The sequence below is a fragment of the Ovis aries genome, chromosome 21, assembly GCF_016772045.2.
Source record: "Ovis aries strain OAR_USU_Benz2616 breed Rambouillet chromosome 21, ARS-UI_Ramb_v3.0, whole genome shotgun sequence".
In the NCBI taxonomy this organism is placed as follows: Eukaryota; Metazoa; Chordata; class Mammalia; order Artiodactyla; family Bovidae; genus Ovis; species Ovis aries.
Genome location: NC_056074.1, coordinates 25,160,309 through 25,174,117, shown reverse-complemented (window position 1 = coordinate 25,174,117; position 13,809 = coordinate 25,160,309). Strand labels below are relative to the sequence as shown.

General features: G+C 37.8%; 1 protein-coding gene across 1 annotated transcript; it reads left to right on the top strand.

Moving 5' to 3' along the window:
* Nucleotides 1-4,099: 4,099 nt before the first annotated feature.
* On the top strand, nt 4,100-5,050 carry LOC101104697 (olfactory receptor 8B3-like). The gene has a single exon (XM_004019494.4). It carries the CDS (start codon nt 4,106-4,108, stop codon nt 5,048-5,050), a length of 945 nt encoding a protein of 314 aa, XP_004019543.3. The 5' UTR covers nt 4,100-4,105.
* Nucleotides 5,051-13,809: the final 8,759 nt, after the last annotated feature.

The following is a 13,809-nucleotide window of genomic DNA, read 5'->3' as shown; positions in this document are numbered from 1 at the left end:
TCTTCATTGTGTTTTGAAGGTAAAATCTAAGAAAGTGTGGCAGTCCCCTAAAACTGTGTCTCCTATGGTGTGCTGCAAGTCTTTGGGGTTTCAAAGAGTCAGATATGACTTAGGGACTGAATAACAATGAATCTTGATATATATTTAATAGAGACATGCTATCTCTGACTCTAATCTAGCATCATAGGATTCATGGTAGACTTTCCCTTTTGTGTATCTGTGAATTCTTTCTTTGATGGTGTCTCCTACTTATTTGACTGTACACTGGAAGGAGAAAAGGGGGAAAAGAAAACTGTACACAAGCACTGTACTCCAGATGGTAAATGTGATTCTCACACTGGTATTGACTTGCAATTCTATCACGTGTGTACTGGGATTGAATGAATGATAATAAATTTAGATAATAGAAATTTTGTTATAACCAAATGCCTTTTCCTGACTAATTTGCTTATGACTGGTAATGATGCTATACACTCTCATAAAGTGTAGTGGAAGGGCATCCCTTGCTTTCCCCTTGTCTTTGACCGGTTATTAAATACCTGCTAAAAATCTGGATGTCTCAGTCTTTATTCTTAGAGAAGGAAGAATGAGAGCCTTAACTCAGATTGGCTTAAAGAGGATTCAGAGAAGAACCAGCTTCATCTGTGATTTCTAGCCTCTGCCCCTGAAACATTTTTTATAAATAAAACAGATTTACCTTTGTATAAATACAAGAATAGAGTAATATTTAAATTACTACTGAAGGTGGAATAAACTTAAATTGTAAAAAATGGAATGCTACTCAATAGTAAAGGAAATGGCTATTGATACATGCAACAAATGGGATGAACATTAAAGGCATCATAACTAGTGAAAAAAGCCAGTCTCAGAGATTGCATATTGTTTGATTTCATTTATTATCTGCCAAACGACTTGACTATTGAGGTGGAGATGAAAGAAATGGAGATGGAGAAAACAGAGATGAAGGTGGAAGGGGATGGGTGTGACTATAAAAGAGTTGTATAAAAATTTCTAAAGGTAGTGAAACAGTTCTGTATCCAGTCATGGTGTTGCTACATGAACATATACAAAGGATCAAATTGCATAGATCTACACACATGTACACACACACAATGCAAACACTCAGTGCATATAAAACTGCTAAAATCTCACTGTCTGTAGTCCTGAAGTCTTGTTACCATTACTAAACCAATGTCCATTTTCTGGTTTTACTGTTACACAGCAATTGTGAAAAATGTCATCATGAAGGAAGCTAAATGGAGTTCAAGGGACTCTACATTATTTTAGCAACTCCCTGTGAATCTATACTTATTTCAAAATAAATGTTAGCTGCAATCTCAGAAGCACAAAGAGAAGTTAATACATTATCTGCTGCTGCTGCTAAGTCGCTTCAGTCGTGTCTGACTGTGTGACCCCATAGATGGCAGCCCATCAGGCTCCCCCGTCCCTGGGATCCTCCAGGCAAGAACACTGGAGTGGATTGCCATTTCCTTCTCCAATGCATGAAAGTGAAAAGTGAAAGTGAAGTTGCTCAGTTGTGTCCGACTCTTCACGACCCCATGGACTGCAGCCCACCAGGCTCCTCCATCCATGGAATTTTCCAGGCAAGAGTACTGGAGTCGGGTGCCATTGCCTTCTCCTTAATACATATCTAGGAATTCTAAAGTCATATTTTCTCGATGGTGGATTCATGTTGATGTACGGCAAAACCAATACAATATTGTAAAGTAATTAACCTCCAATTGAAATAAATTTATATTTAAAAAAAAGAAGGAGACAAAAAAAAAGAAGTCTTTGAACAGTGATTTTCTTATGTGCTCTATGCTTAGTCACACAGTCATGTCCGATTCTTTGCAGCTCCATGGACTTTAGCCCTCCAGGCTTCTCTGTCCATGGGGATTCTCCAAGCAAGAATATTGGAGTGGGTTGCCATGCCCTCCTCCAGGAGATCTTCCCAACTCAGAGATTGAACCCAGGTCTCCCACATTGCAGGTGGATTCTTTACTGTCTGAGCCACCAAGTAAGCCCAAGAATACTGGAGTGGGTAGCCTATCTCTTCTCCAGGGGATCTTTCTGATCCAGAAATTGAGCCAGGGTCTTCTGGATTCCAGGCAGATTCTTTACCAGCTGATCTACCAGGGAAGCTCCTGATTTTCTTATAGACTTAATTTATTAAAAGCAAAGACATACTGAGTCAGAACAGCCCAAAGTAAATTTTCATGGAATGTTGGATTAGAATTATACCTAATAGCATTTTACTGAAACAATAATGTCTAAAAGCAATAAAAATATCCTTTTACTATATGTCTATAAAATGTTCATAAATGTTTAAAGATGATCTATTTTACAAAGCAAGTAACCTTTACTGAAGTGTTTATAAATTTTTACAAAAATTAATATGTTACCTGAAATGACAGTTAATGAAATTTTCAGTGACATTAATTATTTTCATTTTTATGAAGCACAGAGAGTATCTTTTTCTATGTCCCAGGGGATGTATGTTCCCTGAAGGAAAACTAACATTTACTGTCATGATTAAGGTGTAAAAATAGACACCAATTTCTTGCCTGCAGAGTGTATCACAATGGAAACGTCTTAGGGGAGACTTAGCCCTGGATTTCTAATCAGGTATAAAAAAATTACAAGCCTTAAGCAAATGCCATGTGCTCTATAACATGGTGGTGTAGCTGCCTAGTTTGTGGTTTCCCTTTATAGTCTCCTAATAGATTTATAGCTACAACTTTAACCTGAACCTTAGACTAACTCCTGTAATTCAGACTGTCATATCAGTGCTCTGACTATTTTGCCAACACAGGGAGAAGATTCTGTGACTGCATTTGCTCAGCGTTGATATCTCCAAAGCCAGCTCTTCCAGAAGGGTGGAGGTGAAACACATATAAAGCTCCCTCAGCACTGAGTTCCCTTAATAGAAGGAATGTGAGTTAACAAGGTTTATTTTTCTCTCTTGGCTAAAAAATGAGGAAAAGTATTTATATTGAATAACAAGAAACTCCAAGGTCTGGATCTCTGACTTGACTGCTTGTATTCTGAGCATATTGTCTGTGTTGGCCTTGTCCTCATTCTGGAACAGGGGAACTATAACAGTTCCAAGGGACAAATCCAGAGCATAGCAATATCAGAGGAAGAAAATATTTTTCTCCTAAAATTTTTTTTTGTTGAAATATATGTATTATACAATTTTATATGTCATAATAAGAATACAGCTTGGTTTGTTTTCACTAACTTAACAGCTAATTTAATCAGCACCCAAATTAATTTATTTCTCTTTCATGCCATCCTACAAAACATGGTAAAGTACATCCACCTTCTTTTATTCATCCTCTGTTCTTCTAGGATGGAATAGAGCAGGAGAATGTGTAGAAACAATGGAGTATATGGTTAAGTATAAAGTTTAGGCCATCAAGGTTCTCCTCAATACCTGTTACCAATTATTGACTTTGTAATATCTTGTAGTAAAGTGTCTGTAAATCCTATAGACTGTTAATGACTTTCTTCCAGGAGGCAGAATATTGGTGTGGCCTTCTGCTCTATAGGAATTCTCTCTTTCTTGAAGGTCATCATAGGGAAACTGAGATATCTAATAGAGTGATGGAAACTTGAGTAGGAAAGAAAAAGTGACTGGTCAGATGAGTAGGTTAGAGAGATAGGGATACAGTCCCATCACTGAAACTCATCAACAGGTAGATTTGTTCCTCAGCCACCCCATCACTCTATCTTTTAGTAAAAGTAAAGTTAGAGCCATGATTTGTCCCATACAACTCATGAAAGGAAAAGACATAGGAGGGGACATGGGTAAACCTATGGCTGATTCATGTTGATGTTTGGTAGATAACAATGCAATTTTGTAAAATAATTATCCTTTAATTAAAAATAAATAAATTTAATAAAAAAGAGTGATTTAAATGGTGAGATGCGTGTGCCTCCAGACACTATGAAGCAGAGGAGGACTTACATGATTTCTGCCAGTCTGAGACGCTGTCTCATAAGTAAAACTCATATAAAAGTGATTTTGTAAGGACAGAGCTGTGTTCCCTGCTAATAAAATTTTCTTCTGTTCTCACAGATTTCTGAAGTTGAGAATAGGATGCTGGCTAGAAATGACTCTTTAGTGACTGAATTTATTCTTGCTGGATTAACAGACTGTCCAGAGCTCCAGCAACCCCTCTTTCACCTGTTTCTAATGATCTATGTTGTCACCATGGTGGGCAACCTGGGCTTGATCATTCTTATTGGTCTAAATTCTCACCTCCACACCCCCATGTACTATTTCCTCTTCAACCTGTCCTTCATTGATCTCTGTTACTCTTCTGTTTTCACCCCCAAGATGCTGATGAACTTTGTATTCAGGGAGAATACCATCTCGTATGTGGGGTGCATGACTCAGCTGTTTTTCTTTCTCTTTTTTGTCATCTCTGAGTGCTACATGTTGACCTCAATGGCCTATGATCGCTATGTGGCCATCTGTAATCCCTTGCTGTATAAGGTCTCCATGTCCCATCAGGTCTGTTTGGTGCTCTCTTTGGCTGCATATGTGATGGGGTTTGCTGGAGCATCTGCCCACACAGGGTGCATGCTTAGACTAACCTTCTGCAATGTGAATGTCATCAACCATTACTTGTGTGACATCCTCCCACTCCTCCAACTCTCTTGTACCAGCACCTATGCCAATGAGGTGGTAGTTCTCATTGTCGTGGGTATTAACATCACAGTACCCAGTTTCACCATCCTGATTTCTTACATCTTCATCCTCACTAACATTCTTCATATCAAATCTTCTCAAGGAAGATCGAAAGCCTTTAGTACCTGTAGCTCCCACATGATTGCTCTTTCTCTATTTTTTGGTTTTGCGGCATTCATGTACCTTAAATATTCTTCTCCTGAATCTATGGACCTGGGAAAAATTTCTTCTGTTTTTTATACTAATGTGGTGCCCATGCTCAATCCTTTGATTTACAGTTTGAGGAACAAGGATATCAAACTGACAGTGAGGAAATCCCTGTTTAGAACCCGGAGGAGAAACATGTTCTAATTTGAAGTGGCAATATTGTAAAGCAACTCAAGTTTTTATTGTTGTTTTTCAAGAAGATTCTTTGTTTATCACTGTTGTTGCTACAGATTGTGTTATATTTGGAATAATAGACTTGTCTTATTACTTCCTCATTGCTGGTCTTCTCTCATATTTGTCCCCTGTATTTCTTGTACCTCATATCAGTTTACTGAACAGTAACTTGTTTATAAAAGGAACAAATATGCTGACTTTTTTAAATATAATTTTTTATATTTCTGTCTTCTGTGTTACTCCTACTCTGTACAAATGTGATGAGGTATAAATCATAGAAATTTAAAATTACACTTTGCCTGTCTAAACACAGAAGTGCCAAATACTACAGAAGCATTCTCATGTTTGTTGATAATATTGTTGGTATAGGCAACAGGATTCAATCAATTATCTTAAATACAAACTAGTATATAGCTTAAAGTGTTATCATATTCTCTGATCTTTTCCTTTTGTTCTATGTTTCTTACCAAATTACTTTTTAGTTTTGTCCTTTCTTATTCCCTTGGCAAATTGCAAAATCTGTACCATAGTATCACCTGTTTTTGAGAGCCTCCATCCGCCCAGGTCATGTAATATTAAAGAGAATATATGTAGTTCCATCTTTTATTGCCAAAGATGGCATGAACAGAATACAATTAAAGGAATAATACACATGTACCTTCGGATCCCAGTAAGGGGACTGGCTGCTTTATTATAAAACTGGCATTCATTATTATATAAAATGACATAAAATATTTTGAAAAAGAGCATATAGTTCTTACTGCAGAGTTTGTAATTTATCACTTTAAAGGAAAATATTGCACATTAAGTTAGGAGAAATATGTTAGACATTGTTTTATTCATCTAATGAGATTCATCATGAAAAAAGTCATATGCTAATGATAATAAACTATATTCCTCTTAATGGCTCTTGGGCTTATTTAAACCTGTTTCAGTGCATTCAGGCTAGTGTAACAAAATACAGACTCAATGTCTTATAAACAACAGAAATTTATTTCTCACAGTTCTGAATGTTGGAAGTCTAGGATCAAGGTACCAGCATAAATGAGTGAGGGTACATTTCTGGGCTTCACCCTTCTCATTATGTGCTTACTTGGTGGAAGGGGCTAGTGATTTCTGTGAAATGTCATTTAAAATGCACCAATCTCAATTGTGAGGGTTCCATCTTCATGACTTAAGTACCTCCTAAGAGTCCTTTCTTCTAATATCATCATCATTGGGGGGTTAGGATTTCAACATTTGATTGTAGCACCTTGTCTCACTGATAAGGTAATTAACAGATTTAAAGTAGATGCTGTTTTCTATAAGTTTCCTATTTCTCCAGTGCCTTTTCAGCTTGTATATTTAGAATATCAGATGTATTTGCAGGATAAGAAATAGTTGTTAAATTGTTATCTTGTTTGAGTAACAACAATAATAAATTTTATTGTTATAAATAATAATTAAGGGAATACTATAATAAATACAAATACTAGTAAATAAATAAATCAGAAAGAACTTTGGGGTATCATTCATTTCTTTGAGGGTGGGCTTTCACAGCTCTAGACATGCTGCTCACCTCCCAGTCAAGAGAAGTAGCTGTGGGGAGCATCAGTCACTGTCTATAGCTTATACTGCTTTGGATCCACCATAGTGTTCAGGCAGAGCCCATGTTTACTCTGAGATGTCCTCAGCCAACCGTTTAGCTTGGTGGGTCACACAGGAGCTGGCCATTTTATACATTATATATTATACATGTATCTCCTGATAGACAGTTATAGTTCTTAGTTAGGGACTTTCTATCATTATTAATGAGAATTATGGAACTGCACTGTGGCCTGGGATTTTCCTTCTCTGTCTCCTTTCTTAGATGTCAGATTTTCATTGAGGTCTGAAGGCCTTTCTAATGGATTTTCAGCCCCCTGTTTTAGCCTTCATAGACTTTTTTTTTTTTAAATAATAAGTGTCTTGAAAGTGAAAGAAAGTGAAAGTCCATCAGTTGTGTCTGACTTTTTGCGACCCCATGAACTATACATTCCCTGGAATTCTCCAGGTCAGAATGCTGGAATGGATAACAGCTCCCTTCTCCAGGGGACCTTCCCAGCCCAGGGATCGAACCCAGGTCTCCCACATTCCAGTCAGATTCTTTACCAGCTGAGCCACAAGGGAAGCCCAAGAATACGGGAGTAGGTAGTCTATCCCTTCTCCAGTGGATCATTCTTTTTTTTTTTTTTTAAATTTATTTTATTTTATTTTATTTTTTTCCATTCATTAGGTTTTCCTTTTTTTTTTTTAATTTTAAAATCTTTAATTCTTACATGCATTTGGATCTTTCTGACCTAGGAATTGAACTAGGATCTCCTGCATTGCAGGTAAATTCTTTACCAGCTGAGCTATCAGGGAAATAATAAATGTCTTGCAAATCTAATATTTCTTGGCTTTTGCTTCTTGGAGAACTTTAAGTGACACAAAGAACTTACTGATTTTAAAGCTTAGTGTAATGGTCAAATAAAGACTGAGTTTCCTGTTATAAAACAGACGAATGAATAACAGATAAAATAGAAGATTCAGAAAAAGATCCTCATCTATACAGTTAATTTTTTTTAACCAAGTAATAAGCCAATTCCAGAGAGAAAGAAAAACTAAGAACCTGAGGCTTGGAAATATTAACTTTTCATGAGAAAACTATTAAACGATCTCTATTTAACAGCATAAACAAAAATTAATTTAAAGTGGATCAAAACAATAGACACAAAACTTGCTGCTGCTAAGTCACTTCAGTCGTGTCCGATTCTGTGCGACCCCATAGATGGCAGCACACCAGGCTCCCCCATTACCCTGGGATTCTCCAGGCAAGAACACTGGAGCGGGTTGCCATTTCCTTCTCCAATGCGTGAAAGTGAAAAGTGAAAGGGAAGTTGTTCAGTCGTGTCGGACTCTTCGCGACCCCATGGACTGCAGCCCACCAGGCCCCTCCATCCATGGGATTTTCCAGGCAAGAGTGCTGGAGTGGGGTGCAAATGTGTCTAAAAGAAAACATAGGAAAATGTCTTTGTGTAGGCCTAGACTTCTTAGACATATTCTAGTAAACAGGAGATCCCAAAGAAGAGAAAAAAGATAAACTTCATTAAAATTAGAATACCTATCAAAAATATTCATAAGCAAACCATGTACTAGAAAACTATTTGCAGTGCATAGATTTGATAAATTTATTGTATCCAAAATACATGGCGATTTAATAACTAAAATATATTTCAGTGATAAAATAGTTTCATATATTTGCCAATCATTTGAAAGACACATCCATGTGTGTAAATGGTATGTGTAAATGACCAGTAAGCACATGGAAATATGCCTAACTTGCTGCAGTCCCTTAGATGTACACTTAGGAGCCGGACAATAGTCCTTTAGCAACTATTTTGTCTTCCCTCACTTCATTGCCCAAACTGGTGGCTCAGACAGAAAGCATCTGCCTACGATGCGGGAGACCTGGCTTCCATCCCTGGGTCGGGAAGATCCCCTGGAGAAGGAAATGGCAACCCACTCCAGTACTCTTGCCTGGAGAATCCCATGGATGGAGGAGCCTGGTGGGCTACAGTCCATGGGGTTGCAAAGAGTGGGACAAGATTGGACGACTTCACTTTCACTTTCGTAGTTGATTTACATATTCATATTAATTTCATGTGTACAGCATGATATATTGGTGCTTTTATATGTTGTACTCTGTTAAAAATTATCACAATTAATAGTCATAATTACTATACAATATATTCTTGTTGCTTCTCTGTTTTATCTAGTGGTTTGTATTTCTTAGTCCCATGCATGTAATTTCCCCACCCCCTTCCCTCTCAGCTAGTGCCTCCCCTGACAGTTCCCAAGTAGACACCAGGTGACCAGGGAGCCACTGATGTAGCCCACAAAAGCCAACCTTCAGGGAGGCGTCCAGAGAAAGTTGCAGAAGGATGGAGTGGGGATCTGAAGGAGCCGATGGGGAAGATCCAGCAGGGTTTGTTTACTAGTAAACAACTTTTGAAACTGGGGACTTTCCCAAAGACTTCTCTTGTATCTGAAATATCTAATAATGCATATGCAATGATTATTTTAATGTTGAGGGTTTTTTTTTGTTTTCTTTTTTGGTGGTGGTGGTGGGATAATGGATTTTCCCTTTGTTTTTCTATGTTAAAATGACTTCATAAAGTTCTTTAAAAAGTAATATGTAAAAAACAGCAAACATTATTATCAGTGGTAGAAAACTGAAAACATTTCTTCTAAGATCAGGAACAAGAGAAGACAATTACAATTAATAGCCACTTTCACCACTGTTATTCAACAAAGTTTTTGAAGTCCACCCATGGAAATCAAAGAAGAAAAAGAAATAAAAGAAATCTACATTGGAAAAGAAGAAGTAAAACTCTTACTCTTTGCAGATGATACACTGTACATAGAAAGCCCTAAAGATACCATTAGAAAATTACTAGCGCTAATCAATAAATTTAGTAAAGTCACAGGATGCAAAATCAATACACAAAAATCCCTTGTATTCCTATACACTAATAACAAAAAATCAGAAAGAAAATTAAGGAAAAAATCCCACTCACCATCGCAACTAAAAGAATAAAATATGTCAGAATAAACCTACCTAAGGAGACAAAAGACCTGTATGCAGAAAACTATAAGATACCGATGAAAGATGACACAAAGCAGATGAAGAGATGTATCATGTTCTTGGATTGGAAGAGTCAATATTGTAAGAGTTAATATACTATCTAAAGCAGTCTATAGAGTCAATGCAATCTGATCAAATTACCATTGACAATTTTCACAGAACTAGAACAAAAAATTCACAAGTTTATGGAAACACCAAAGACCTCAAATAGCCAAAGTAATCTCAAGAAAGAAAAATAGAACTGGAGAATCAACCTTCCTACCTTCATAACATACTACAAAGCCAGAGTAATCAAAACAGTATGGTACTGACACAAAAAGAGAAATATAGACCAATGGATCAAGATAGAAAGCCCAGAGATAAACTGACATGCCTATGGGCACCTTATCTTTGACAAAAGAGGCAAGAATATACTATACAGTGTAGAAAAGACAGTTTCTTCAATAAGTGGTGCTGGGAAAACTGGACAGCTACATGTAAAAATGAAATTAGAACACTTCCTAACACTATACACAAAAATAAACTTAAAGACCTAAATGTAAGGTCAGAAACTATAAACTCAGAAAATGTAGGCAGAACACTCTGACATAAATCACAGCAAGATCGTCTTTGACCCACCACCTAGAGTAATGGAAATAAAAATAAAAATTAAAAAATGGGATTAAACTAGGGCTTCCCCCAATGGCTCAGTGGGTAAAGAACCTGCCTACAATGCAGGAGACATGGAAGAAGATGCAAGTTCAATCCCTGGGTCGGGAATATCTCTGGAGCAGGAAATGGCACCCCACTCTGGTATTCGTGCCTGGAAAGTCCCATGGAGAGGAGCCTGGAGGGCTCCAGACCAGGCTACAGTCCATGGGGTTACAAAGAGTCAGGCATGACTGAGCAGCTAAGCATGCAAAAGCTTTTGCACAGCAAACAAAACTATAAACAAAATGAAAAGACAACCCTCAGAATGGGAGAAAATACTGCAAATAAGACAACTGACAAAAGAGTAATCTTCAAAATACACAAGCAACTCATACAACTCGCTCTGGGAGAAATAGACAACCCAACTGAAAAATGGGCAGAAGACCTAAACAGACATTCCTCCAAAGAAGACATACAGATGGCTGATAAACCCATGAAAAAAGTACTCAACATAGCTCATTATTAGAGATATGCACATCAAAACTACAGTAAGGTATCACCTCACACCAGTCAGAATGGCCATTATCAAAATCTACAAACAATAATTGCTAGAGAGCATGTGGACAAAAGGAAAAACCCTTGCACAGTTGGTGGGAACATAAATTGATATAGCCACTATGGAGAACAGTATAGAGATTTCTTAAAAAACAGAATAAAACAACTTGGTGGGTGCATGCATGCTAAGTCACTTCAGTTGTGTCTGACTCTCTGTGATCCTATGAACTGTAGCCCACCATGTCCCTCTGTCCTTGGGATTCACCAGGCAAGAACACTGGAATGGGTTGCTATGTCCTCCTCCAGGTTATCTTTCAGACTCAGGGATTGAAACTGCATCTATGTCTCCTGTGTTGGCACGCAGGCAGGTTCTTTACCACTGACTCATCAATCCAACTACTGGAAAACGATAATTGAAAAAGACACATATACCCCAATTTCATTGTAGCACTATTTACAATAGTCAGGACACAGAAGCAACAGAACTGTTTGCGACAGGTATATGGATGAAGAAGTTGTGGTACATATATACACTGAAATATTACTCAGCCATAAAAAGGAACACATTTGAGTCAGTCCTAGTGAGCTGGATGGACCTAGAGCCAATTATATAGAGTGAAGTAAGTCAGAAAGGGAGAAACAAATATTGTATGTGTGCTGTGCTTAGTTGCTCGGTCTTGTCCAACTGTTTGTGTCCCCATAGACTGTAGTCCACCAGGATCCTCTGTCCATGGGGATTCTCCAGGCAACAATACTGGAGTGGCTAGCATATCCCTTCTCCAGGGGAACTTCCTGACCCAGGAATCAAACAGGGGTCTCCTGCATTGCAGGCAGATTCTTTACCAGCTGAGCTACCAAGATTAACACACACACACACACACACACACACACATATATGGAATCTAGAAAAACAGTACTGATGAACCTATTTACAGGGAAGGAATGGAGACACTGATGTAGAGAAAAAAACTTATGAACAAAAAGGGGAAAAGAGAGATTGGGACTAATTTAGAGAATAGGATTGACATATATACCCTATCATGTGTAAAATGGATAGATGGTGAGAAGCTATTACATAGCACTATATGAACACTGCCCAGACTGGCACTCTGTGACAACCTGGATGGGTGGGATGATGGAGAGAGGGAGGCTCAAGAGGGAGATTAAATATATAATTATTATTGATTTGCAATACTGTACCTGGAAGCCAACATTACATGGTAAAGCGACAATGCTCCAGCCATTCTTTTGTTTTAGGAGTAAATATCAGAACACACATTCCTCTGCCTTGGGGATTAAGAACAATACTTATTTTAAAATTGTAAACTGAGTAGTATATTGTATCTCAAAAGATCTGTAACACAGAATGAAAAAAACCCATTAATTTCTACTGTCGGTGGGCTTATTTAACTTGAAATCACAAGGGAGAGAATTATTTTCTGTTTCTAATCAATTTTCCCAGAACTACAGGGTATGAAATGAATTCTACTTGAGTCAACTAATTGTTTTGGAGCTCATTAAGGTGGATATGAACAGTATGAAAAGGTAAAAAGATAAGACACTGAAAGATGAACCCCCCAGGTTGGGAGGTGCCCAATATGCTACTGGAGATCAGTGGAGAAATAACTCCAGAAAGAATGAAGGGACAGAGACAAAGCAAAAAACAACACCCAGCTGTGGATGTGACTGGTGATAGAAGCAAGATCTGATGCTGTAAAGAGCAATATTGCATAGGAATCTGGAATGTCAGGTCCATGAATCAAGGCAAATTGGAAGTGGTCAAACAGGAGATGGCAAGTGTGAACGTCAACATTCTAGGAATCAGCAAACTAAAATGGACTAGAATGGGTGAATTTATCTCAGATGACCATTATATCTACTACTGCTGGCAGGAATCCCTTAGAAAAAATGGAGTAGCCATCATAGTCAACAAAAGAATCCAAAATGCAGTACTTGGATGAAATCTCAAAAATGACAGAATGACCTCTGTTTGTTTCCAAGGCAAACCATTCAGTGTTACAGTAATCCAAGTCTATGCTCCAACCAGTAACGCTGAAGAAGCTGATGTTGAACGGTTCTATGAAGACCTACAAGACGTTTGAGAACTAACACCCAAAAAGATGTCCTTTTCATTATATGGGCCTGGAATGCAAAAGTAGGAAGTCAAGAAACACCTGGAGTAACAGGCAAATTTGGCCTTAGAGTACAGAATGAAGCAGGGCAAAGGCTAACAGAGTTTTGTCAAGAGAACGAACTGGTCATAGGAAACACCCTCTTCCAACAACACAAGAAAAGACTCTACACATGGACATCACCAGATGGTCAACACTGAAATCAGATTGATTATTTTCTTTGTAGCCAAAGGGAGAAGCTCTATACAGTTAGCAAAAACAAGACCAGGAGCTGACTGTGGCTCAGATAATGATCTCCTTATTGCCAAATTTAGACTTATTAAAGAAAGTAGGAAAACCACTAGACCATTTAGGTATGACCTAAATCAAATCCCTTATGATTATACAGTGGAAGTGAGAAATAGATTTAAGGGACTAGATCTTATAGACAGAGTGCCTGATGAACTATGGATGGAGGTTTGTGAAATTGTAAGGACACAGGGAGCAAGACCATGCCCAAGACAAAGAAATGCAAAAAAACAAAATGGCTATCTGAGGAAGCTGTGAAAAGAAAAGAAGTGAAAAGAAAAGGAGAAAAGGACAGACATACCCATTTGAATGTAGAGTTCCAAAGAATAGCAAGGAGAGATAAGAAAGCCTTCCTCAGTGATCAGTGCAAAGAAATGGAGGAAAATAATAGAATGGTAAAGACTAGAGATCTCTTCAAGGAAATTAGAGATACCAAGGGAATATTTCATGCAGATGGGCTCAATAAAGGACAGAAATGG